Consider the following 25,391-nt stretch of genomic DNA (forward strand, 5'->3'; position numbering starts at 1 on the left):
ATTTATTTACTATTGGAAAGAAGAATCAGAAGATTCATAGAGATTGTACACTCAAATTATTTGAAATTAAATACTACGATTATTGCGATATTTTTCGATCTTGATTTTATTTTCTCTAACACAATTTATTGTCTACAGTTACCTTAACATTTACATTTGGTACAGACCCAATTAGATTATTTCACTTGATTTGCACAAAATTCTGAAAAGGGGTCATTTACTTGGAAAAACTATAATTGAATTATAATATGGAAACTATTTTCATAAACTAAACTAGTAAAATTGATTAATTTTACGATTACTTATTCGATAATCATTTACTTGGGAAATAAAGAAATGACTAATTTTGGCCCTCCACAAAATCAAGAATCATTGCAGCACACGACATTGGGTTGGTGTAAATACTAGGTGGAGTAACTTCTCCCCAACAAGCGCAAGATACATAAAAAGCTATTGTACCCAAAAACTGAAAAGATGAGTCAAGAGTAAAGACAGAAGAAAAGAATCATATAAATTGCAAAAATAAAAACAAGCAAAATCCAACAGAAGTTCTTCCAAAAACTTCTTACCGGATTTTGTTAGCTGTATACTCAATAGCCTCCTTTCTATTTGAGATAGACAGTTGCTAAATTCATCTTTTTATTTGTATAGAGTTTCTTGATGACATACAAAAATCAAGTTCGATTCAATCCAGCAACAGCTTTGAGGGTGTAACAGTAGAAACAAAAAGAAGAATTACAGTTGATTCATGATGGAGGAATTTGGTACGCAGACTGCACTTTGGATTCCAGCAAAGAAACGTACTTATCAAGCATCGAAATTACAGCTTCAAACTCTGTAACTTGCTGCTCTATTGTATCAATCTGTTGAACATACTCGTCAAAGCTGCCACTTTTAGACTTCAATTGTTCCACAAAGATCCTCAACCCTGAAGCCACATCTCCAAATCCTTTATATTCTTCAGCAACTCTTGTATTCATTTTCTCCACTAGTCCAAGTACATTGTTGGTTTCCTGGTATGCAAATAAAAGCAGAAAATTAACTACACACACTAGCACCAGCACAACAACTAACAGTTTTTGGATTTTAGACTAACATAATCCATTTTGAAAGTGTATGTTCTTAACATAAACACAGCCGAATATTTTACAAAGATGCAACAGCAGTCATATTGGAGGCTGTACTCATAAAGAACTATCTATTGGATATATCATTACCATGCAGGATTCATTTTAGGCTATGAAAATGAAGATGCTAGAAGGTTCATGGTAAAGGAAAACTTTAAATCAAAAGATGACAGAATAAGAAGTAAAGCTAAGCAAACAAGAATTCTTCTATGCCTCTACGCTGTCTGGATCTGGCATTGCTTGCTTCCTCAAACGAATGGCTAAAAATGCTTATGAGTGAACTAAAGGGAGGAATGAGGGAGTTACTGAAAACAATAACAACAACCTCTTATTTGCCTTGGATGAAACAATGAGGTAACCACCCTATCTGAGCAAAACATGTGGTCAGGCTCCACAAAAACTTTACTTAATCCATGATCTTGAATTGGGCAATAATGATTTCTAATAAACCAAAGGCAGGAAAGAAATCTATGAACTAACAATTTCACAATAATTTCTCCTTGCAACCAATAGTTACCATTTAGCTGATCATTTGTGAGCTAAACATCTGGTCAGATTCATCAAAAGAGCAATTTTCCACTTTATCCATGCAAATTATTTCTTGCCTGCCCACTAAGGAAAACTATTCGGCTGTTATTGGGATGGCAAACTTGCAGTATGTTTACAGTGAGAAACAAGTAAGGTACTGTAAAATTCCTTACGAAATTATGTCCATGCTGCTAAGTAAGTTAAACACAAATTGAAAATTTAGTAATTAGTATACACATGCAGGACAACATATGAAAGTGTGGGAGAGGGTGGTTGAAGCGAGGTTGAGGATGACGGTGTCCGTTTCCGACAACCAGTTTGGGTTCATGCCGGGTCGTTCTACTAAAGAAGCTATACACCTTGTTAGGAGGTTGGTTGAACAGTACGGAGATAGGAAGAAAGACCTGCACATGGTGTTTATTGACCTAAAGAAAGCGTATGACAAGGTTCCTAGAGAAGTTCTCTGGAGAAGCTTGGGGGCAAAAGGCGTGTCGGTTCCCTACATTATGGCGATTAAGGGCATGTATGATGGGGCAAAGACTCGGGTTAGGACAGTAGGAGGCGACTCTGAGGCTTTTTCGGTTGTTATGGGATTACACCAAGGTTCTGCGCTCAGTCCGTTCTTATTCGCCCTAGTGATAGACGCGTTAACACACTACATTCAAGGGGATGTGCCATGGTGCATGTTGTTCGTTGATGACATAGTTCTGATTGATGAGTCGCGAACCGGTGTTAACGAGAGGCTGGAGGTTTGGAGACAGGCTCTTGAATCTAAGGGTTTCAAGCTTAGCAGGACGAAGACGGAATACCTGGAGTGTAAGTTCAGCGCTGAGCAGGGGGAAGTAGGCGTAGATGTGAGGCTTGAATCACAAGTCATCCCAAGTAGAGGCAGCTTCAAGTACCTTGGGCCGGTTATCCAGGGGGAGGGGAGATCGACGAGGATGTCTCACACCGTATTGGGGTAGGATGGATGAAATGGAGGTTAGCATCTGGAGTATTGTATGGCAAGAGAGTGCCACTGATACTCAAAGGTAAGTTCTATAAAGCGGTGGTTAGACCGGCCATGATGTATGGGGCTGAGTGTTGGCCTGTTAAGAACTCACATACCCAGAAGATGAAGGTAGCAGAAATGAGAATGTTGAGGTGGATGTGCGGGCATACTAGGATGGATAAAATTAGGAATGATGATATTCGGGAGAAGGTGTGTGTGGCTCCCATTGATGACAAGATAGGGGAAGCGAGACTCAGATGGTTCGGGCATGTTCAGAGGAGAAGCTCAGATGCTCCGGTAAGGAGGTGCGAACGGCTGGTTGTGGAGGGCACGAGAAGAGGTAGAGGGCGGCCTAAGAAGTATTGTGGGGAGGTGATTAGGCAGGATATGGCGAGGCTTCAGATTTCCGAGGACATGGCACTTGATAGGAACATGTGGAAGTCGAGTATTAGGGTTGTAGGTTAGGAGGTAGTTGAGTCTTGACTTATGTCATGACTTTGTGAGACTAGTTTGGTAGGGATACTATTTCGTTTTTGCTTTGTATCTTTCTTCTTGATTTCATGTTGTTCCTATTTTTCATATTATTTCATATTATTTCTGTGGTGTTACTGATATTGTCTCCTTTTGTCTTTTTGTCTTCTTGAGCCGAGGGTATTTCGGAAACAGCCTCTCTACTCCTTCGGGGTAGGGGTAAGGTCTGCGTACACGCTACCCTCCCCAGACCCCACTAGTGGGATTTCACTGGGTCGTTGTTGTTGTATGCGGGACAACATACGAGGAAGAAAGAAAAACTAATTTGTACAAAAGTTTATCATATCTAGGCTAATGAGAAACCCATCCAAACCCCTCACATCCCCAACGGAAGAAAGAAAAAGAACCAAAAGTCACACAAAGCAGCATTTTGAAAGACAATTGCCGAAAATTTCTTATACCTGGAGCTCGCCTCTTATCATCCTGGATACATTGGTGAAAAGATCATTGAGTGACTCAGCCAAGTGGTCCTGCTCCATCTTTTGGAGTAATTCACCCTTTGAGAGCTTGATGGGTGAGCAAAAGATATTGCACTTGCTGTTGGAGTATTCTAAGAAAATAAAAGCGACAAAAATAACTGTTTTAGTATAATTTGAGGTAACAATGCCAAGAATGAAAGTTCAAATGAGGAGATTGATGGTAAAGGGTAAACAAGAGAAAGCCAGGTAACTAGATAACTGCATGCACACTACGAATAGTACATTTGATCGGCTTTAATTATTACTTGAGTGCTAATAATGCATGAATAAAAAAGGAATGTCTAAGATGAGGAAAACTACTGCTCAATGTGTGGAGCATAAGTGGAGTAGACTAGGGAAAGTTCATATTAGACATCAAGATAGTATGTGTCTATGTGAAGAATAGTTGTTGCTACCATTGCATAAATTTTGCCTCATGCCCTGAAGCCACCATCACTCAATACACGAACGGCTTATTATCAGCTTCGGCAGTTCTATCCAAACACGTAACTGCTTATTTATAAAATCGGTTTCAACATCTAAAAGTGATTTAAAGATTCATCAAACCACTATCTAGTTTACCAATATAATTATCAATCTATAACAATTTTTTTAAAAGAAATACCGTCCATTCAGCAGCCAAATACTAGAATACAAGTGAGAGAATCACTTATCACTTATTTCCTAGAAAATACTTTCTTTCATGCTATAGGACTCTTGCCTCTTTCAATTTTGAACCCCTTGAAACCCCCCCCCCCCCCCCCCGAAAAAAAAAAACCCAAAAAAGGGCTTCAGTCTCTTGTGGATTTTGATGCATCCCATGAAGTCCAGTCAGTATAAATGACTGTAAACAAGTCGTAGAATAGAGAACAATCTCTACTTGTCCTATACCACTAGTATACTGGGAGTTTTCCTATTTGATCAAAACAGTTATTATCTTTTAAAAAAACCGAGTTTGCATCAGGTTATCATAATGCTATTCACGATAACCGGTGTATAGTTCAACAACCGAACCCATCTCTGGTTTTCATGAATTACAAAAAACAGACTGTTTTTAGTAATTTATACAAACTTTGAGAAAATCATTAACAGTCATTATATAAGCAACAATTAACACTCAAACGCACGATTTTCTAATCAAAGCTCCATTTATTCCCCTTTTGTTAAAGAAGATGATTTAGCTTTCAATTGGGTCTAATAATCTGCAACAAACGCGTTCAATTTGAGCTAACTCTTTCCCCATTTTATGAGAGAAGCTGAAATACTGAACTATAAAGCGAATCGACAGACATATAAAGTAGAACAATAGATACCTTGTTGGGAACCGGAGAAAGATAAGTATGAACGGAGAGTCCCCTTCTGCTGACGAGAAAATAGGGGAGAATGATTTGCCGGGTTCGCATCTCCTTAACACAAAATTGATTTACTATAAGATAACATAGGCGAGTAGCATTTTTACACATTATTAGTCCACTAATCAGTTCATTTAAAAGATAATAACAAATAATTTTATCTATTAGTTTATTAGAGACCTAAAATAATGTAATAATAATCTATTATAATAGGTTAGATTGTGTAAAAAATTATTACACCATCAATATATATTATATATAACGTTAAATGACACCACATTTAAACTCGAAATGCTAATCTATGCTGGTAAAAGGTTATGAGTTACTACTTACTAGTGCCAAACTATTAGACAAGCATAAATTGGTCCAAATATTAGTATTATTAAAAAAAAATATTTTAATCAAAATAAAGAATATAATAAGTTTCTATGTGTTATAATTTAACCTGGCACATCAATGTTAGTCAAAATGTGCTAAATCATTTTAAAAGTCATGAGATAAGTTCCAAAGTTACTCAGTATGTGCTAAATAATTTTAAGTCATATTTTTTCTTATTAATATAGGTTGAGCCATATTTTGGATAGTGTATATCATAGTCTAACCAATCTATTTGACAAGTTAAGATTCAAACCATAGAAACCAAATCGTTAATTATACAACTTATTAAACCTTCAAAATCACTTACTAAACCATCAAATTTTGGACAAGTTAAAAGGTGTTATATAAATTTGAATTAACGAGAACATCACTAGCTCGGCAATGACGTTGAATACCAGTCCATCTATATAACCATTTTTGGAGCGATTGGCGTGCTGTAAAAAAATACGGAGAAGAAACCGAAATAGCTACTCATCTAATTTTTTAAATTAAAAACAGCCGGTGAATGTATAATATATTTATAATTCATATATAATAAATATATAATTATATATAATTAATATATAATCTATGTCTACCGACTAAAAAAGGTAAACATTGAATCTAGCCGATTATTTGTGTGACAATCCCGAGTTATATCACCATTAGCTAATTTGGCATCTTTAATCTGATTTAAACTTAAATCTTATATCTAAGTTTGTATGTACTTTAGCTTATCTCTCAATCTGTCTAAATTTGTTGGATATTTTTCACCTCACTATTCAAACTAAGTAAACTTTAATTGGCATTTTAGATTGTATTGAGTTTTTTCAAATGTTTTATTTTTTAATATGGTGATCGACTATAGAGAAAGATAAAATTTCACCCACTCACTCATCGCCCAATATCATAAGAAAGTCTTGTACAAAGTGTCGAGTGTAAAAAGCTTCTGGACACGAGATTTCAAATTTGAAATTCAAGTCATTTTTTTCCACCTCTGAACAATATAACTGAAATAAATGAAACATGCATATCCAGGAAAATACGAACCACATTGGGTTTATACTGTTTTCACGGCTCGTGACATCCTGGTCACCGAAGGCAACAAGAACCTTTTTGTCGAGGCCTCCCTTCAGGGGGTCCCAATGCATAAGCAGAAATTCATATGAACCAACATATAAGTTACGTTTAACTTTAGACCAGCTTACTACGTCTAACAGAGTAGTCTGTAAAAGGAAAACTATGAAGATTACGCGCTCTGGGTGAGCTTTGCTTGTCCTCCAATGGAGGATTCAGAAGTTTCTAGAATATGCAACTCGAAGAGAGAGAGAGAGAGAGATGAACAATAGGGGGAGTCTATGATTTGGGAAAATGAAAATTCAACTAATTCTATTACTGAGCATTGTACAATACACATAAGCGACCAAAAAGAGTGAATAAAAAGTAACAGCTAAGCTAACACACCTAAGCTAACAGCTGGAAATCCACTAACTAATTAACTGTCTAATGCTTTGCTGACTCAGCAAAAGTATACAAGTATAAAAAATAAATATAATCTCAATAACCTCTCAAGTTGGAGGTGAGGCAATCACAGCCAATTTGCCAAGAACATAAGAATGTTTCACTCGAGTGAGAGCCTTAGTGAGGACATCTACAAGTTGCTCTCCAGTGCCAATGTGATGCAAAGAAATAACGCCCTCCTGAAAATTGGTGCGCACAAAGTGGCAATCCACTTCAATGTACTTTGTTCTCTCATGAAACACAGGGTTTTTAGCAATGTGCAGGGCAAACTCACTGTCAAAATGCACAGGTACGGGCAAGGAAACTGGAATAGTGAGCTCATCAAATAACTTGTGCAACCAGACTAGTTGACCAACCACCTTTTTAAGTGCTATGTACTCTTCTTCTGCTGAGGATAGGGAGATGGTTTCTTGTTTCTTAGACTTCCAGCTCACAGGGCCGACACCTAGGAGAACAATATAACTAGACACTGACCTCCTAGAATCAGGGCAAGCTGCCCAGTCAGAATCAAAGTAAGCAGTAATGGAAAGACCAACTGCATTGCTAAAATATAAACCCAAGGTAGGATCTTTCTTGAGGTACCTCAATATGTGGTAAGCTGCATGTAGATGGGATTCCCTCGGGTCTTGCATAAATTTACTCAAATATTGAACCCCATATGTTATATCTAATCTAGTGTTGGTAAGGAAATTTAACTTTCCAACCAATTTTCTATAGAAGGTAGGATCAGACAAGGGAGAACCCTCCTTAACCTTCAGTTTAACATTGGATCAAGAGAAGAGATTAGGCTGGTTGAATGTAGACAGTCATATTCCTTCAGTAGATCCAAAAAAATGTTCTCTGTGAGATAATGATGTCATCTTCCTTGTAGGGGACCTCCAGTCCTAGGAAATAATGTAGCTGCCCCAGATCTTTAATTTTGAATCTCTCGTGTAAGAAAGCTTTGATCTGATCAATTTCCTCTAAATCAGTCCTTGTGAGACATCATCAACATAAAGTGCCACAAAGACAGTGTAGGGGCTTTGTTTCTTGTAGAACGGGGAATAATCATTCATGGAATGTGTGTAGCCCCTCGAGTACAGAGACTCAGTCAACTTATCATACCACTGTCTACCGGCCTACTTCAACCCATAAAGGGACTTGTTCAGCTTGCAGACTAGATTTGGTGATTGCAGCTCCAGTCCTGGTGGTGCCTCATGTAAACTTTTTCATGCAAATCTCCATGGAGGAATGCATTATTTACATCCAGTTGGTAAATCTGTCATCCTTTCTTAGCTGCAATGGCAATCAAGTACCTCACAGTGGTCATCTTGACCACAAGAGAAAAGGTCTTTAGGTAATCTATGCCAGCTTGTTGTGTTTCGCAACTAGCCTGGCTTTGTATCTTTCTATGCTACTATCAGCTTTATGTTAGACCTTGTACACCCACCTACGCCTAATAGTCTGGTTCCTCTTAGGCAAAGGAACCAAGTCCCAGGTATTGTTGGCATGCATACAAGGCTTCAAATTCTTGAGTCATAGCACTTTGTCAAGTAGGATACATGGTTGCCTCTTCCTAAGAAGTTGGTTCTCTATCATGACAAATGTTTCTTACAACATGCTGACTGTTAGGGTGTAAATCATCAGGAGCAATGTGATTATTTTGTGAGAATATAGCACGAAGGGAAAAGGTAGAATTACACTTCAAATTGGGTAGATTGCATACATAGTCATTCAAGTAAGAAGGGACCTTAAGTTCCCTACTAGATCTTCTCTGGCCTAAGGGCTCTATGGTTGAAGGATGAGATTGAGTAATTGGAGGTGATGTGGTGTAATGGAAAGGCCCAGTAGGAGCTTGTGACTCAGAATAACAGGGTGTATTGGAGAAAGAGATGGGTAACACATCAGAGAGAAGATGTGTGGTATTAGAGGAAGAAGGGAGTGACAGAATTGTGTCCCCTTGGTTAGTTGTAGGATATGTTAAAGAGATAACAGTGTGGTCAGATGGATGATCAGCAGTAGGAACAGTAGGAGGGGTAAATTTTGCACATCTGAAGTAAGGGTGAAAGGAAAAATGGATTCATAGAACAAGACATCCCTAAAGATAGATATTCTCTTACGGGTCGTTTGGTATGAGGTATACGGGTGGTATAAAAATTTAATACCACCTTAATACTCTGTTTGATTAGAAAACCAGGAATAAGTTATCCCGGTGTTAATTTTAACACCGGGGATAACTTATACCTTATAGAGGGTGGGGTAACTAACACTGGTATAACTTATACCGTCTTCTTAGAAATTATGCAATTGTCATTCTTAATACAGCATACGAAACAGTGAATAAACAACAATTCCAACATAATTAATCCCAGCATAACTTATCCCAACATAACTTATGCCGGCATAAGTCGTATTCTAACCAGACGACCCCCTAGTGGCTAGACTTAGTACTTTGTAACCTTTTGTTCCAAAGGGATACCCCACAAATACATGTGGAGTAGCCCTTGACTCAAATTTATCCGTGAGAGGTTTAGGCACAGTAGGGTAGCATAAACAACCAAAACTTCTCAAGTGAGAGGAGGTAGGTTTCCTGCCATACAATAGCTCAAAAGGACATTTTTTCTTTAAAGGTACTGTTGGGAGCCTGTTAATTATGAAGGTTGCTATAAGACACATTCTCCCCAGTATTTTAATGGTAATTTAGACTGGAAAAGGAGTGCCCTGACTACCTCAAGTAGGTATTTGTGTTTTCTTTCTACCATCCCATTTTGTTGGACTGTGTAAGGACATGTGTTTCTGGTGATTTATACCCTTTGATTGGAAGAAAGAAGAAGTCTAATTGTTAGCAAATTCAAGGCCATTATCAGTCCTTACACACTGGATGTTGGTTTAGAATTGGATTTCTACCATGCTCACAAATGTTTTTATGACCTGAAGTGTATTACTCTTGCAACTCAGAAGGTGTGTCTAGGTTGACCTATTGTAGTCATCTACTAAGGTAAGGAAATACTTGAAGTTATTGTGATTAGCCACATGATAGGGACCCCACATGTCAACATGAAGACGTTCAAAGATTTTGGTGGTACTACTTGTTTTCTGAGGGAAAGGGAGTCTGGAATGTCTGGTCTTGGGACAAATAGAACAAATAAAATGTTATTTGGAAGAAAATGATGCATGTATATTGGAGATGTCTCTCATCTTATTGAAGGGTATATTATCAAGTCTATAATGTCATAATAGATCCACACTATCTCCGAGGGAAGAAGAGGAAAGTAGAGTAGAAACACTGTCTTTATTATTGAATATGAAATTATTTACAGTAGGATGGTGGGAATGGGATAGACAGTGCATTGCGTTCGTATCACCAACATGACTAGAAAAAACAAAGAAATGCATATTTTGAAACAGAAGGGAGACTACCTTTCTTTAGATATTGAGAACAGAGAAAATAGAGTCCATCATACATCTTACCAATCTCCAGAGGCCTCTTCAGTGAAGGGGCCTGCAACAGACAGGAAGTGTCAGAAAAAGATGCAATACACTTAAGATGTACTACTAGTGAATTGATGGAAACCAGGTTAAATTAGAGTTACACTTGGACATAATTTAAAGGTTGGTTACCTTTTATTATAAATTTAATATCTCTTGTATAAAGACCAAAATACTCTTTATAATATATATTTTATATTTAACAATTATATTATACAATAATTAAGTTAAAAAATTTAAAATATAGATTTATCATGTTTATCTAAATAGTTATGTTTTTCATTAATAACTAAATTTTAAAGAAATTATTTAGTTGTTTAGCCATTAGGAATTTTTCAAGTAGTGAATTATTTTATTAAACGACACAACTCTTTGAGAGAGAAAAGATATATGTTTTTTTCTGTTTATAGTAATACGATTATCAAATAATACTATTATATATAACAACTAGATGTGAGTTTACTATTGGTGTTTATAAACTAAAGTAAGAAATTAGTATTGATTTATGATGAAATAACTTCTTTCTTCTTCTTTTTTTGTCTATTACGTACGTAAGGAAGAATAAAATTAAAAGTCTCTAACTTTTTTTTATGTAGAACTAGAAAAACTGGGTGATAAAAAATGAATGAAATAGTCAATAAGCTCTATTGAGTCATGTTTATTATTTGCAATACATACATATTAAAACTCAAATTTCAAAAGACACACGTTCAAACTCATAAAAATTGTGTCTTTTGAAAGTGGTAGTTTTTGTGCTCCTTATTTGTTTATAAATAAATAAAAAGGTTTTGATCCTCCTTAATCAGTACTCTAGCACTTGAATAATTTCTACATTTTAAATTCAAATAAACTTTATTTATGAGCAAATAAAGAATACTATGTTCAATTAGCATCAAATAAAAAAGCCAATATTAGTATATATAAATCTAAATCTGTATTATATATAAATCAATATCTATGTTATTGTAAAAGTACAATCCCAAAACTAAAATGCTAGAGATCTAATTACCCTTCTAAATAACCTAACTGCCTTATTTATAGAATAAATAAAAATATCGACACAAAAAACATGAGCTTCAAATCATCATCTTTCCTCTGTTATTTCCTTGTTTACTTGATCGTTAATGTAGGCTTTGAACCAGAAATATAGAATTATGGGTAGAGGTGGAGAGCGTGAGCATGAATCCAACGGAGCCCTTAGGTCGTCTCCAACCTTGCCCCCATCCCCCATAATGGAAGAAATATTTGGGGGAATTTAGATCCAACCCTCCCCCATTTTTTTCCCAAAATGGGGGATGAATAGTGTTCCCTCAAATATGGGGGTACACTATTCATTTCCCTCATTATTATTCATCACTTTTTTATTATTATTTTATTATTTAATCTTTTAATTTATTTTTTTATATATTACCTAATTATGTTTATATAATGTTTTTATAATATTAATATTATATCTTAACTTTGGTGTATAATTTTGATAAATTAATTTTCGTGCATTTATTATTTTTATATAGAAATGGCAGTAGATGAAAATCAATGATTTCAAGAATTTTTATTTCGACATAGAAGAATTAAGGACAAAGATGCTCATTTTGCACTTCGTAATGCATTAATAGATCATTTATGTGAGAATACTAGAGGTTGAAGTTGAATATTTATCTAGTATTTCCAATGAATTTTATCATTATGTAATATGTATTTAATTAATCTTGTATCGCAATGATTTCACTTTTATTTGAACTATTAGTTAATCTATAATAATTGCTTACAAATTATATTATTTAAAATTTTATGAAATTGTTTTAATTATGGAAATTACAAATTAATAAAAATAAAAGATGGAATTTGTTTAATGAAAATTAAAAAATAAAATTGAAATGAAAGATAATAATATAATATAGAAGAATTAGAAGAATATAGAAAAGTTTGGGGAAAAAAATGGGGGAATGGTTGGAGTAAGTTGCCCCCAAAATTTCCCCATTTTTGGGACCAAAAATGGGGTAGGTTGGAGATGCCCTTAGGCCATCTCCAACCTTACCCTCATTCCCCATAATGAGGGCAATTTTTGGGGTAATTTAGCTCCAATCTTCCCTCCATTTTTGTCCCCAAAATGGGGATGAATAGTTTTCCCTCAAATATGGGGTATGTTATTCATCTCCACCATTACTATTCATCACTTTTTATTATTATTTTATTATTTAATCTCTTTATATATACCTAATTATGTTTATGTAATGTCTTTATAATATTACTTTTACATCTTAACTTTGGTGTATAGTTTTGATAAATTAATTTTCGTGCATTTATTATTGGCGAAATGGCCTCGTGACCACTTAAACTTGTACCCGTTTGTAAAGCCGATACATAAACTTACCGTTTTCCCATTTGAACACTCCAACTTGACAGAATGAGTACTAATAAATACATCCAGTAGAGCGTGTATATCAATTGAGCTGACATGTACAACACGTCATATGTTAGATTATTTATTACTTGACATGTGTTATTTGTGGGCCCCATTTTCAAATATTAAATCAACAAAAAAGAAGTCACAAATTAAAAATAGAAAAAAGAAAAGGAGGAAAAAGACTTGACACGTCCTTCTTCTCCGTTCACCCACCTCCCTTTCTTACCTTATTCTTATTCTTTCTTCTCCTTTCTCTTTTTCCTTACTGTTCTTTCTCTCTTATTTTGAATCAATTTCACAACTCCACTATGGTCAGAGGCGGATCTAGGATGTTTGAAGGATGGGTTCACTATTACTTTTTAAAAAAAAAATTAAACCAAAAAGTTGGTAAGGGATTTGATCCCCTAACCTTAGGCTATTGGAAATAAGAGATCAAAACCAATGCACCACTTAGTCTCTTTTGACCATGGGTTCCATCAAATATATATATATATATATATATATATATCTATTTTTTCCAAATTATGTACATCATATCCATACTTTAACCCGAGAACCACGGGTTCACGTGAACCATGTTTCACATGGTAGATCCGCCTCTGACTATGGTCATGATTAGACCAGGAAAAAATTGAATTTTGGAATTTCAACAATAGGAATCCATTATTTTGAAACAATGGAGGCCACTGAATACCATTGCAAATATCTGCCCCTTTTTTGCTACTGTTTGACAAAGAGAATTGATGATAGGGTTTTCTTCAGACCACCAGTGGTTTAGAGTAGTGAGTACTTTTGACCGTCATAAAACTTAAATGGCTGCCACCTCCACTTCGCTGGCAACCAATCATAGCCCCATCTTTTCTAAAACTCCAAAATCGTAAGATATAAGTAAAAATACACAATCTTCATATCTAATTTTGGCCGGAATTAAACTTTCTGATGTTCTCTCTCCTTACTTAAGTTGAAGAGAAGAAAGAGAGTGGAAATGAGTACTGACAGGCTAGGGGTCGTTTTTTTCCTTTTCTTTTTAATTTTTTTCCTATTGATTATAGTATTTTCTTTAATTAGATTATTGCATTCGCGCGCATTTTCTGTGTGATTGATACGCATTTTGTCCACATCACCTATGTCACTGTCACATAAGCATAGTCAATGGTCAAAGTGATTTATTAGTACTCGTTCTGTCAAGTTGGAGTGTTCAAATGAGAAAACTGCAGGTTTATGTATCAGTTTTACAAACGGGTACAAGTTTAAGTGGACACGGGGCCATTTCGCCTTTATTATTTTTATGTAAAATTGTAAGTTAATTTTATTATAAGTTATAATTGTACAAAAAATATATAATTATCTCAAAAAATGAATGGTATAAAAGATGGAATTTGTTTAATGGAAATTAAGAAATGAAATTGAAATGAAAGATAATAATATAATATAGAAGAGAGAGAAGAATATAAAAAAGTTTGGAAAAAAAATGGGGAAATGGTCGGAGTAAGTTGTCCCCAAAATGGGGAAATCCTCATGTTGGGGACCAAAAATGGGGTAAAAGTTGGAGATAATGGAGTGATCGGAACAGTAAGCTTGTTGGAAAAATCACATGTATCTATTTAAATTTGGATCGTTTATTTTCGTATGTTCAGACAATATTCAATTATGTTGAATTCGACAAACAAGTCTCTAATCGAAGATTCACATTGATCATCACAGTAACTCGTACTTTGTTCTTTTGTGTATAAAAACTTATAGATATTATAAATATAATTTTATAATACCGTGTGATCATAACTCGACACCCACATGCAACGCACGTATCGAAAAACTAGTCTCAATAAAAACGAAAGGATGGATTACCATGTAAACTCCATCAACCATCACACAAGTGGATACCAATGCATGAAGAAGAAGAAAAAACCAATATATACTAGTACAAAACTCAGGCATAGCCAAGTCGCGGACTCTCTGTTTTCTCATTCCACTTTACAGATATAATTTATGTAATACAACCGGAAACTTGATGGTACATGGACGCCAAGATTTGATACATCTTGAGCAGACCTACTCAAGTTTTGATATCAAGTAGTACATACAAACTTTATTAAATCACGAACCAGCAACCTCAAGGAAATGCACTCTCTTGTGCCATGATGATCCTGTCATCAGTCTATCTTCCCCGAGTGTGCAACTGATGGTTCCATCTCATTGTTGCTATGAGAAATCACTCACGTGGTGATGAACTCTTCTTAATCAAGGTATAAGCATCACTATATATGGCCACCACGTTAGAAAAGACAGCAAGGACAATCATAAATATGCACAAGATCTTGTCCTTCTTCGTTGCTATGCCATACCGATCCCTGGAACATGAAAGACAGCAGCTAAGTCAGTAAATGGTTGACCATATACATACTGGAAAGAGAAGCGTTTGGGGAGGAGGGAGAAGAAGACCTATGGCAAAAGTAAAATTAAAAGTATGCATGATCTTAGTAAAATCTTGAATATTTGAATTTTGAATTATAAATGAATTCGGGGTGAACCAGTAACACGGAGTTGTCTGTTGATAAACAACAGTGCCAACAATGCCAAACCGCAAAATTACAATACCAAAAACTCAGCTTTGTCTTATGAGGGTCTAATTATTACAGTTGAAGGGCTCAGCAGGTAACGTTGAGAAAAAAGGATAGGAAGGGAAACACTTTCTGCATGTGTTATTCTTCAGCTTCAGTATCTACTCAGAGAAAACTGTACATAAGTTGCCAAATTCTCGTCCTTTCAACGGATTTTAAAAATGAAGGATTAATGACTGTGTTTTACTAGCAGACATTTCTCCAGATGTGACCTCTTAACCCCCCAAGAAGCCGCGTATAAGCAGGAACTTTCTAAACTAGGATAATAAATATCCATTGTTTTCGGACCAACTTCCCCCAATACAGAAGTTAGATACACATGTTTTTAGTTCCAACTTACCCATTTCAGAAGGGAGAGGAAGGTGCACATAAGCAGGAACAACTAGATCCCGACTTAACTAAGTACACAAATAGGAAAGTAAGCAGACTAAAAAATTAGATGAGGTTAATGGCTTCCGTTGGAAAACGACAAATAAGCATGTTAAAACCTAAAATTATAAGTTCATCAAATGCACTAGTAGAAGACATTAATCTATTTCTGACAGACACACTGTCACAGGATGACAATAAATGCACCACAACCAAAAACTTCAACGACATCAAAGCACCAATGAAGCTGTTCTTCTGTTTTTTATTGCACAAACTCTACTGAATGTTTAACTTCAACATGTAGAACTTAGATTTGCCCCTAGTGGAGCATCCTTATGTTCCCACATTCTCTTTTTGTTTGGCGGAGGGAGTTAGGAAAATCGCTAAGCAAGATTCGGCTCCCAGGTATTGAAAAAGAAAAACATGAGAACAAGTGAACACTCTGGAATAAATTCTCAAATAGAAATGTTTTTTACCTGAGAGTAACAGCAGCAGGAAATATGAAGCCAATGCAAACAGCAGCAGTTGCCCCTGTGAATTGAAACGCATCCCAGATGCTTGGGATGAAATTTGCACCCAGAAAGATGACGGCAATGAGCCCACTGCTGATCAATGCAAATCTCAAATTGTCAAAAGTCAGAGGCCTAGCAGAAGGAAAGAGAAGACCATCCAAGTTAAGCCGCAATGGATAAAAGACAATGGGGAAGACAAGCATCAGGTGGGCAGCATAGCTGACACGAACGACATCATTGAGCAATGAGCCTAATGGGATTCCAAGATTGGTATCGAAGTTGGCAAGCACGTCATCAAGGGTTGCATCACCAAAGAGGAGAAAACCAAACAGGCTTGTCAACACATACACAGTTGAGCAAAGAGCAAGCGAGCTTTGCACCACTGCTCTGATCTGAGTGTTGTCTTCAAGTTCATTTTCAATTGAGTGAACTGCAAAACTTTCAGTTTTCAGAATGTTGCATTTCTAATTGTATGAAGATGCAGAGTTAACTCACCTATAACAATAAAATCATCTAATCTGACAGCATTCTTATCAAGAAAGACAAGTTGGATAGGATATTTCATTGAAGTCAATCAGAGATGTCTAAGATAATATATAAAATGAAATAGTTGGTTGAATGAGTGTAGACGAAGTTCAAAATAGCACACAGTAGGATTATTAAGTTAATATCACTTCTTCAAGATGGTATGCATTGCAAGTAATAAACAAATAAAATATTAGGATAGACTAAAAGAAAAAAGTAAGGCATTTTAAATGAATTCAAGGATTATTAAACTTGAATAATGAAATATCATTTACGACAGGCATTAATCATCAAGTGTTAAAATGCCCCCAAATAACCAGAATTTTGCAATAATAGAACTTTCAATGCATTAGATTGTATCTGCACTTACATTTGAGTTATCTTTCGGTGAACACAAAAACTACGGTGAAGTCTGAAGTGTCAATTCAAGTTTACCAGGGACAACCAATGATGATACCATACTATAAATGCTTCAAGTAACTTTATCTCATTTGGCAGAAAAAATCTTTATAGCTTTTTTCTTTCAGTGAAGTTTAGAAATGGCAACATATGTATAGAATTATAGTTGGGCTATAGGAGTACATACCATTATAGTGGCATATATATGCTGTAACGAGTATAGGAACAACTGTAAAGAGCTTAAGGAATGATGTCAGATCATACGCATCAGGAAGCAATCTGGGCATAAGAATGGTTCCATTCATTAGCTTGAATACGGTAATCCCCACAGTCACGACCAGGAATACAACAGCCAAGGCGACTGATAATGCAGATGTAAATCTCAATGAATCTGCAATAGCAATATAAGGAGCTTAGACTTGCTACACTGCATAGCAAAATTCAGGAAGACAATTCCATTGATAATGAGACTACTGCTGGATTACTCTAAACAGTTTCTGTGTCAGAGGAAGAAGGATATGAGCCTGACCACCAACTCAGAGGTGAATAAAATACATATCTGATGTGAATTCTTTTCCACAATCACGTCTGAATGAGAGAGAGATTGGGGTTTGGGGGGGGGGGGGAAGATGATTGCTGAAGCTAGTCATTGCAAGCTCACATTAGACACCTCAAGTCTTAAAGCTTGTCAAACGCTCCTAAAGTGATTTAAAGAAATGAAAATTCTAAACTTATTTTTGTCTACATATTTTTGAAAAAGAGCAAGACTCCAGCCACAAACAAGATTAAGTGCTAATCCGGGCATGTATTTCTAAAAGAAATCATGAAATTGGATTTTATTGAACTCACCAAACAGCAACCAGGTTCCACAAATACCCAATTGATCAATTCTGAGATCCGAGTAATAGAAATAGCATTGAAGCTAAGTATTTTAAAATTAAAGTGTACTTTCGAGAACCTGGCATATCTCTTGAAAGAACTCACCGATACGCTTCAAGGAAGCCAATGGTGCAAATATGCCAAGAGTGGTGACAAGAAGAATAAAGAACCGACTATTCCACCAGTGGGCCCCAAACCACTCTTCTAGGACACCAGCATGGTGAACTCCACTTGAATTTGTTCCAGAGAGCACATCACCTATAAAGAGTGATTACCATAATCTATCATGGATTAAAAAGCGAAAAAACAACCTTAAATAGTTGATAAAATAATGTAAGTCTCTAAGAAGCTGTTCAGCTATTAACTGATACCTACCTATGATAATCATGTATACAACAAGTACACCTATGTTGTTAACAAGTACACATATTTGGAGCAGCATCTTCCCATACTTTCCAAAGGTGTCGCCCATAAGACTCCCATAAGAAGCTGATTTAGAAGTCCTGCTAAATCTAATCAACAACTCAATCGAAGATTCCGTCAGAAAAGCCATGAAGACGATCATAGCAATCCCAAGAATTAGACCTAATGACTTCATAGTCGCAGGTAAGGCCATGATTCCAGCACCAACAATTGTGGTTGATAAATTAAATACAGCCCCACTAAAGGAAGCCCCATCGAACTCATCGAATCCAGCATCGCCCTTATGCTTTGTAGGCAATAATGGTGATTGCTCATCAACCACAGCTTGTTTGCTCTTTCGGGATTTTTTCTCATTTGCATGCTTAAGGCTTCCAATCGTCATATTCTGAAACTCTTAGAGATCGAGGCTTGTAACTACACTAACTTATAAACAGCAGCTTCAACCTTTCGGTTTCTTTAGAAAATATCTGCACTGACAAATACCATATGTCAGCTATAGTTATTATTATCATCAAACAACAACAAGAATGCCACTTTAATCCCAAAATAGTTGGGTCAGCTATAATAATATCAGGCATTATTATAACATTCTAACTTCCAGAAACACTGATATCAGACATTAAAACATACTAGAACAATGAATTAAACTAGTGAAGCTCCAAGAATGCCATAATAGTTCACTTTTCCTAAATGAAACAATACTATGGAATAAAAATCAAATCTATAATGAAGCCTCAAATATGAAATTCACCCTACCAATATCACTGTCAATAATTTTGATTAAGATCAGTTTTTCCCCCTTTTCAGGAAGAAATCAATAAAGCAAATAAGCACAACTAGAATTTTTCTGCAAACTTTTAAGTACTCAGAACTTAAAACATACCAGAAATATAAGAAATTTAACTAAAAAGCTGGAGAATTGAACAGAAAATTAAGACCCAATATAGAATTGTTCAATATATGGGACTTAAACAAAGAGAATGAATCAATTCAGTAACTAACCAGAAAAAATCAAAGACCAAGAACCTCTGTCAAGATGAAATTGATATGGGTAAAAATCAATAGGCTTCGTCTTAATATAAGAGGCAAGATAGAGAGAGGGGGAATGAATTATTGTGCTATTATTGTAGTTATTCATATGTACAGTTCCATTGACAACGACGTTAAGAAAATTAAAAAAATATATAGTAGACACAAAATATGTCTGATTTTGAAGATGACAAACAAAAAAACGAGTGGTCTTGGAGGGATTGAGCAAAATCCATTAACTGATATAAATGTAATGAAGTTAAATACAACAAAATGGATAAATGGATTCATGTTATTAACTTATCTTAACTAAATGAAAAATGGATAAAAGATGATGGTACCTTAAAATGAGAAGGGTGTGCCTATTAACAAGTTGTTAATAGATACACCCTTCTTCTTCTCAAAGAAACACTGATTGAAGGTTTGTACTGTTGTTTCTCTGCAGATTACTCATATGTGGGTTGGATTTTTTATTTTATTTTTTTTATAATAAAAAAAGATCTTCTGAGCAACTACCTGACCCAACAAAAGGAAAAAAAAAAAAAAACAAATTAAAGCAACGCCAACCCCCCGCCCCCTGCCCCGAAAGAAAATATTTTTTTAAAATATATTTTCAGTTTTAGTTTTTTCATCTTTATGGTTTACAGGTTTGAAATTTTACAAGTTTCAAAGTTATGAGTTCGAAGATTTATGTGTTTGGAAGTTTACGGGTTTAGAAATTACGGAAAAGATCCAAAAATATCCTTGAACTATTCGAAATAGCTCAAAAATATCCTCTGTTTGTTTTTTGTGCCGAAATATCCTTGTCGTCTATGTTTTGGCCCAAAAATGCCCTTAAACCGTTAGTTTTGCCATTGAAGCTGACATGGCAGTCCAACGGGATTAGAATTGCTTATATGGTCGTCCACCTAAGCAATCCATATGTGAAAATTATTTTTTTGAAAATTTTATTTTTTCAGAATTTTTTAATAAAATATAAAATCAACATTTATTCTGAAAAAAGTAAAAAAATTCGAAAAAAAAAATTATTTCGGAATTTTTTAATTAAAATACAAAATCAACACTTATTCCGAAAAAAGTAAAAAATTTATGAAAAATTATTCTTGATTGGGGTTTATGATTTGATTAAAAAACTACATTGTTCTCTTTTGTGAATTTATGATTAATTTGTGAATTTCGGAGGTATGTCTTTGAATGCTTTTGAATCCAGTAATAGCGTAGTTATGTGTTGGAACATTATCCCTGTATAATTTCAACCCCATTCTTTAGCTCCAAAAAAAAAAATTAACACTCAACGTTTACAAGAAAAAAATTAAAACTTTATTTGTACAACAACAAAGACACTGGTTTCTTAATCCTAAACAAGTTGGGATCGGTTATATGAATTCTCGATATCTATAATCATAAATTCACAAAAGAGAACAATGGAGTTTTTTAATCAATTCATAAACCCGAATCAAGGATAATTTTTTTCGTAAATTTTTACTTTTTTTCGGAATAATTGTTGATTTTGTATTTTAATTAAAAAATTCCGAAATTAATATTTTTTTTTCAATTTTTTTTTACTTTTTTCAGAATAAATGTTGATTTTGTATTTTATTAAAAAATTCTGGAAAAATAAGTTTCACATATGGATTGCTTAGGTGGACGACCACGTAAGCAATTCTAACCCAGTTGGACTGTCATGTCAGCTTTAATGACAAAACTAACGGTTTATGGGCATTTTTGGGCCAAAACATAGACGACAGGGATATTTTTGGCACCAAAAACAAACGGAGGATATTTTTGAGTTATTTCGAATAGTTCAAGGATATTTTTTGACCTTTTCCGTAGACATTATAAAGTTTACGGGTTCGAAAGTTTAGCGGTTCGGAAGTTTGTGAAATTTGCGAGTTCGGAAGGTTGTTGGTTCGAAAGTTTATGGCTTCATATTTATTGTATCTAAATTATTTATGAATACTTTTGAGAAGTTATTTTTCTTAATTTGCGTACCAAACACCGAAAAATGAATAAGATTACTACTTGTTTTCAAGAAAATATTTTCTTGAAAAACATTATTCACGTAAAATATTTTCTGTTATACCAAATACACCCACATATTAAAGGAAAAATACATCTCAGTTAACTATGGAAATCAACTGCATAATTAATTCATTCAAAAGTAAGTATAAATCAAACACATAATTTACCATATTCATCATTTGATTTTATATGATTTTCAAAATCAGTTCCTCTAAACTCAAATCAAGAGGCGTATGCTCAGCAATTCGGGGCATACACCCAACGTTAAGGCGCATTTTTGTAGTGAGGTGTAAGCCCAAGAGATTTTGAATAAGTCCTTAATATAATATTTAAATTTTCAAAAGTCAGTTTGTAATTACTCAAACGTTTTAAAAAGGGAATTGAGACATTAAATTTGAAAGTCAAGACTTTTTTTTATTGCTAGAAGCTCTAATTTATGGTATTTTTCAACTCTTTATCTTGTCGGCTAGTCTACTATTATCTCTCAAAAGCAACGAACAAGTAATTTTTTTATGCAAATACAAAGAAAACTCAATTCTCCTTCGTGGCAGCAAGTTCAAAGTTCATATTATTGGTTAGTCATCATTTTTATTCCTCCATGTAAAATATTTTATTTTTTGGTACTCAAGTTTCTTGTGCTTATACGTAGCGTATAATGGATTGTTTTGACTAGTTTTTTATGGGGATTGCACACATTTGTGTATATTCTTTTCACTTATTTATATTTTTCTTTAATTTTTATGCAATTTTACCCATTTAAATATTTATTGTAATTATATTATTTTATAAAATATTAAAAATTAAATACTCATGGGGCTTAAGCTCTGTGCCTCGGGCCTTATGTCAAACGTCACACCACCTTACGCCCATGCCTTTTCCAACACAGCTAAATTCTACTTAGTATTTTTATACATCAATACGACTTACTAGGAGTAGAAAACTAGTAATGTAGTACACATGGTACCACCTCAATAACCAAAGCCAATAATTTATTGATAGAATTGTATGTGTATCCTATTATTTTATTTGAATGATTAGATGAGAGAAAGTTGTGGCAAAATAAGTCCAAAGTGTCATAATTTTTTAATGGCATGTTTTACCAATTGCTATTAATTTATTAGAATCTACTATAGCTAACTTGCCTAATGCATATATCCTGTAACAGATCATCAGTACTAATAGTAGCAAATAAATAATTAATTTGATTCAAAAAGATTCCTAGGTTTGATGGAATCCAGCTGTTTGTCCCAAATTTGCACGAGGCTGTCCTTTGTTATATGTCTTCCCCGTCCGGGGTGTTCATGGTTCGGTTTGAATCGGACTTTCTCTAAAAAGAAACCAAATCAAATAAATCGATTTTTTCAAATATTAGAATCAAATCAAACCAATTAAGTCGGTTTTTCTTCGATTCGGTTTATGTCGGGTTTTGTCGGATTTTTGGTTTTTCCGATTATTTGTCGGTTTTTTCTTAAATATAAGACATACACTACCAAACACATATTCTGGCGACCACATTTTCAACGTAACACTATCTAATCAATTGCCCTTTGAGAAATCTATTATTTACCAAGATATATTGATGATAATTTAATCAAATAGTGATGAATAATTTAAGGACTCAATTAAAAATATATTATTTTTAATACGAAATGGATTTTTACACTTAACAAAAAAAAACTATCAATCAAACTAGAATGTAAAGGTAAAGAACTATACTAAAAGTGCAAACTATTAACATTTACCATAGTCGGTTTAGTTCGTTTTTTTTTTTTTTTCGGATTAAAACCAAACCTAATTTGATCGATTTTTAAAATTCAAAACCAAACCAAAAAGTATCGAATTTTTTTATTTTCGATTTGGTTCGATTTTTCGAATTTTTATGAACACCCCTGCCCCTCAATTGTTGGATGGAAGGAAGCTAGCTAACTGGTAATAGCTCAATTTGCCTCATACATCATCACCATTCACCAATATTTCGAATAGTTTGTGAACATTTGATGAACTACTATTTACGACTACAATACATCGTTATTTAATTTACTTAGTCAAGATATTTTCCCAAAATGTCTAAAACAGCAAAGAATACAAACTTAAATTTAAAAAATAATACCAAGTAGAAAAAAAGAGGAATAAAAAGAAAATCACACAATGTTTTTCCAAAACCGACCCATTGATATATATATGCTTGGGAGAAGGATTAAGGTTGTTCAATCATATATTTATTTATATGTAAGACGTATACTTTGTATTGATTTATTTGGTGTAAACCTTGAAAGCCTAGCTATATTATAATAGAAACATATTTACCACCTTTATGTAGGTTCTTTATTAATTACTTTGTAAATCTATATTTACTAGTTATATACAAAACCATAAAAAAGAAAAAATTCAAGATCCCTTAAATCTAGCCTATGAGTTACATGACACTTAACCCCCATTTTCAAGAATTCCTCCTACATTTAAGATTCTTCCTTTTCCAAAGGATTACAAATTTTTTGCTTCTCTTTCTTAACAATTACCCAAAATTATTCTTACCCATAGTAAGAAACCCGCTTACCAAAATCTTGCTTACCCAAAGTTATCCCCTCCCAAAATTACAGATTCTTTTCCTCTTCCAAAGCTTTTAAAATTCAATTTCTCTCTTTTTTACTAATCATCCAAAATTTCTATTTTTTATTGATACAATATGATGAAATTCGAAATATTGCTCTAGAATCAAATTGTGGGTAAGTTTTGAATCTTGTTTTCTTTCTTTCTAAAATCTTTATTGTATGTGACTTGTATATGATACATCAATATCCAAAATAATACTCGATATAATACTAATACAATTATATTAAATTTTTAGTGTAGAGTTGTGATTGAAACTTGAAGAAGATGAAGATCATAATTGTGTCACAATTTTTCAGAAATGTATCACAATTGTATTATAATTTTATATGTATTATAATTGTTGCAGGAATTGAATTATAAATGTATGATAATTGTATATTCATTGTATATTATTACGAGCAGTTGTGCATTCGTGACGAATTTCACAGTTTGTATCACATGTATGAAAATTGTATATTAATTTATTAGTATCATGTATTTTTTTGGATATTAATATATTAGATACAAGTTAAATACAATTGTGATACAAGCATGATACATTTATATTTTAGGCATTGATGTATCTAATACAATTCAAATACAATTATGATACAGTTATCATACAATTATCATAAAATTTCAAATATTATTTAATAATATAAAGCTGTTGGTGATGGTGGAAAGAGAGAAGATGGAGATTTTGTGCGTAGATTAAGGGATTTTGATGTAAAAAAAGGAGAGAATATGAGAGGGAAAAAAAGGAAAGGATATAATTGAATCCATTAATTGAAGGTACTAATAATGGAGTGGGAGTCTTTTAAGAAGCAATATATACAATTTGTAAGAAAAACCTAGATATTTATTAAAAACTTCAAAACATAGAGAACATAGGTAAATAAGTTTCTAATAAAGTATAGCTAGGTAAAAATCCCAAGTAAAAATAGGAAAAATTTCACATAAGAACAACTGGGCTCCCTACTTTTCAATTTTATAGCCCATATTTTAATTGACAACCAACTAACCCAAAAATAATAGGCTAAAATTCAACATTCAACTCCAATAGGTTCTCAAAACTACTATTTAATTTTAAAAAAATATTGCTCAAGCTTTGAAGTTAATTTCCGAATCAGTAACTGTGACTCAAATATTAGTTGAACAAACCAAATCCATTTGGATGGTGAAAATTAGATTTTTAAAAAGCTTAGATATGTGGGTATAAATTTCAAATTTAATTTTGTGAGAAATTTGGAGTGAGTGTTATTTAGACTTGTTAGAAATAG

At 34.0% G+C, this 25,391-nt stretch overlaps 2 protein-coding genes across 5 annotated transcripts; both read right to left on the minus strand.

The window, feature by feature from the left end:
- Positions 1-622: 622 nt before the first annotated feature.
- Positions 623-5,071, minus strand: LOC104244855 (biogenesis of lysosome-related organelles complex 1 subunit 2). Its single transcript, XM_009800356.2, has 3 exons — positions 4,949-5,071; positions 3,579-3,727; positions 623-1,013 (listed from the first exon to the last, which is right to left on the minus strand). The coding sequence occupies exons 2-3, from the start codon at positions 3,654-3,656 to the stop codon at positions 747-749; spliced, it is 345 nt and encodes a 114-aa protein (XP_009798658.1). The 5' UTR covers positions 3,657-3,727; positions 4,949-5,071; the 3' UTR covers positions 623-746.
- A 9,560-nt stretch (positions 5,072-14,631) lies between these two features.
- LOC104244856 (amino acid transporter AVT6A-like) lies at positions 14,632-19,988 on the minus strand. Of its 4 annotated transcripts, none has more exons than XM_009800357.2 (6): positions 19,839-19,988; positions 18,421-18,935; positions 18,151-18,303; positions 17,354-17,557; positions 16,207-16,672; positions 14,632-15,091 (listed from the first exon to the last, which is right to left on the minus strand). In XM_009800357.2, exons 2-6 carry the CDS (start codon positions 18,848-18,850, stop codon positions 14,953-14,955), a joined length of 1,392 nt encoding a protein of 463 aa, XP_009798659.1. In that variant the 5' UTR covers positions 18,851-18,935; positions 19,839-19,988; the 3' UTR covers positions 14,632-14,952. The 4 variants fall into 4 exon arrangements, with proteins under 4 accessions (XP_009798659.1, XP_070024311.1, XP_009798660.1 ...); XM_070168210.1 differs by having other exon boundaries at positions 18,421-18,940; positions 19,839-19,969; XM_009800358.2 differs by lacking the exon at positions 19,839-19,988 and adding an exon at positions 19,471-19,561 and having other exon boundaries at positions 18,421-18,940.
- Between the last annotated feature and the right edge of the window lie 5,403 nt (positions 19,989-25,391).

Source organism: Nicotiana sylvestris, chromosome 2 (assembly GCF_000393655.2).
Source record: "Nicotiana sylvestris chromosome 2, ASM39365v2, whole genome shotgun sequence".
Lineage (NCBI taxonomy): Eukaryota > Viridiplantae > Streptophyta > Magnoliopsida > Solanales > Solanaceae > Nicotiana > Nicotiana sylvestris.

Coding starts and splice junctions, on each gene's coding strand:
- LOC104244855 (XM_009800356.2), bottom strand. CDS start 3,656: ATGGAGCAGGACCACTTGGCTGAGTCACTCAATGATCTTTTCACCAAT. Junction 1,014..3,578: donor TGATAAGAGGCGAGCTCCAG/GTATAAGAAATT, acceptor TTTGCATACCAG/GAAACCAACAATGTACTTGG.
- LOC104244856 (XM_009800357.2), bottom strand. CDS start 18,850: ATGACGATTGGAAGCCTTAAGCATGCAAATGAGAAAAAATCCCGAAAG. Junction 18,304..18,420: donor TGTATACATGATTATCATAG/GTAGGTATCAGT, acceptor CACTCTTTATAG/GTGATGTGCTCTCTGGAACA. Junction 15,092..16,206: donor CCTGCTGCTGTTACTCTCAG/GTAAAAAACATT, acceptor TTCATGTTCCAG/GGATCGGTATGGCATAGCAA.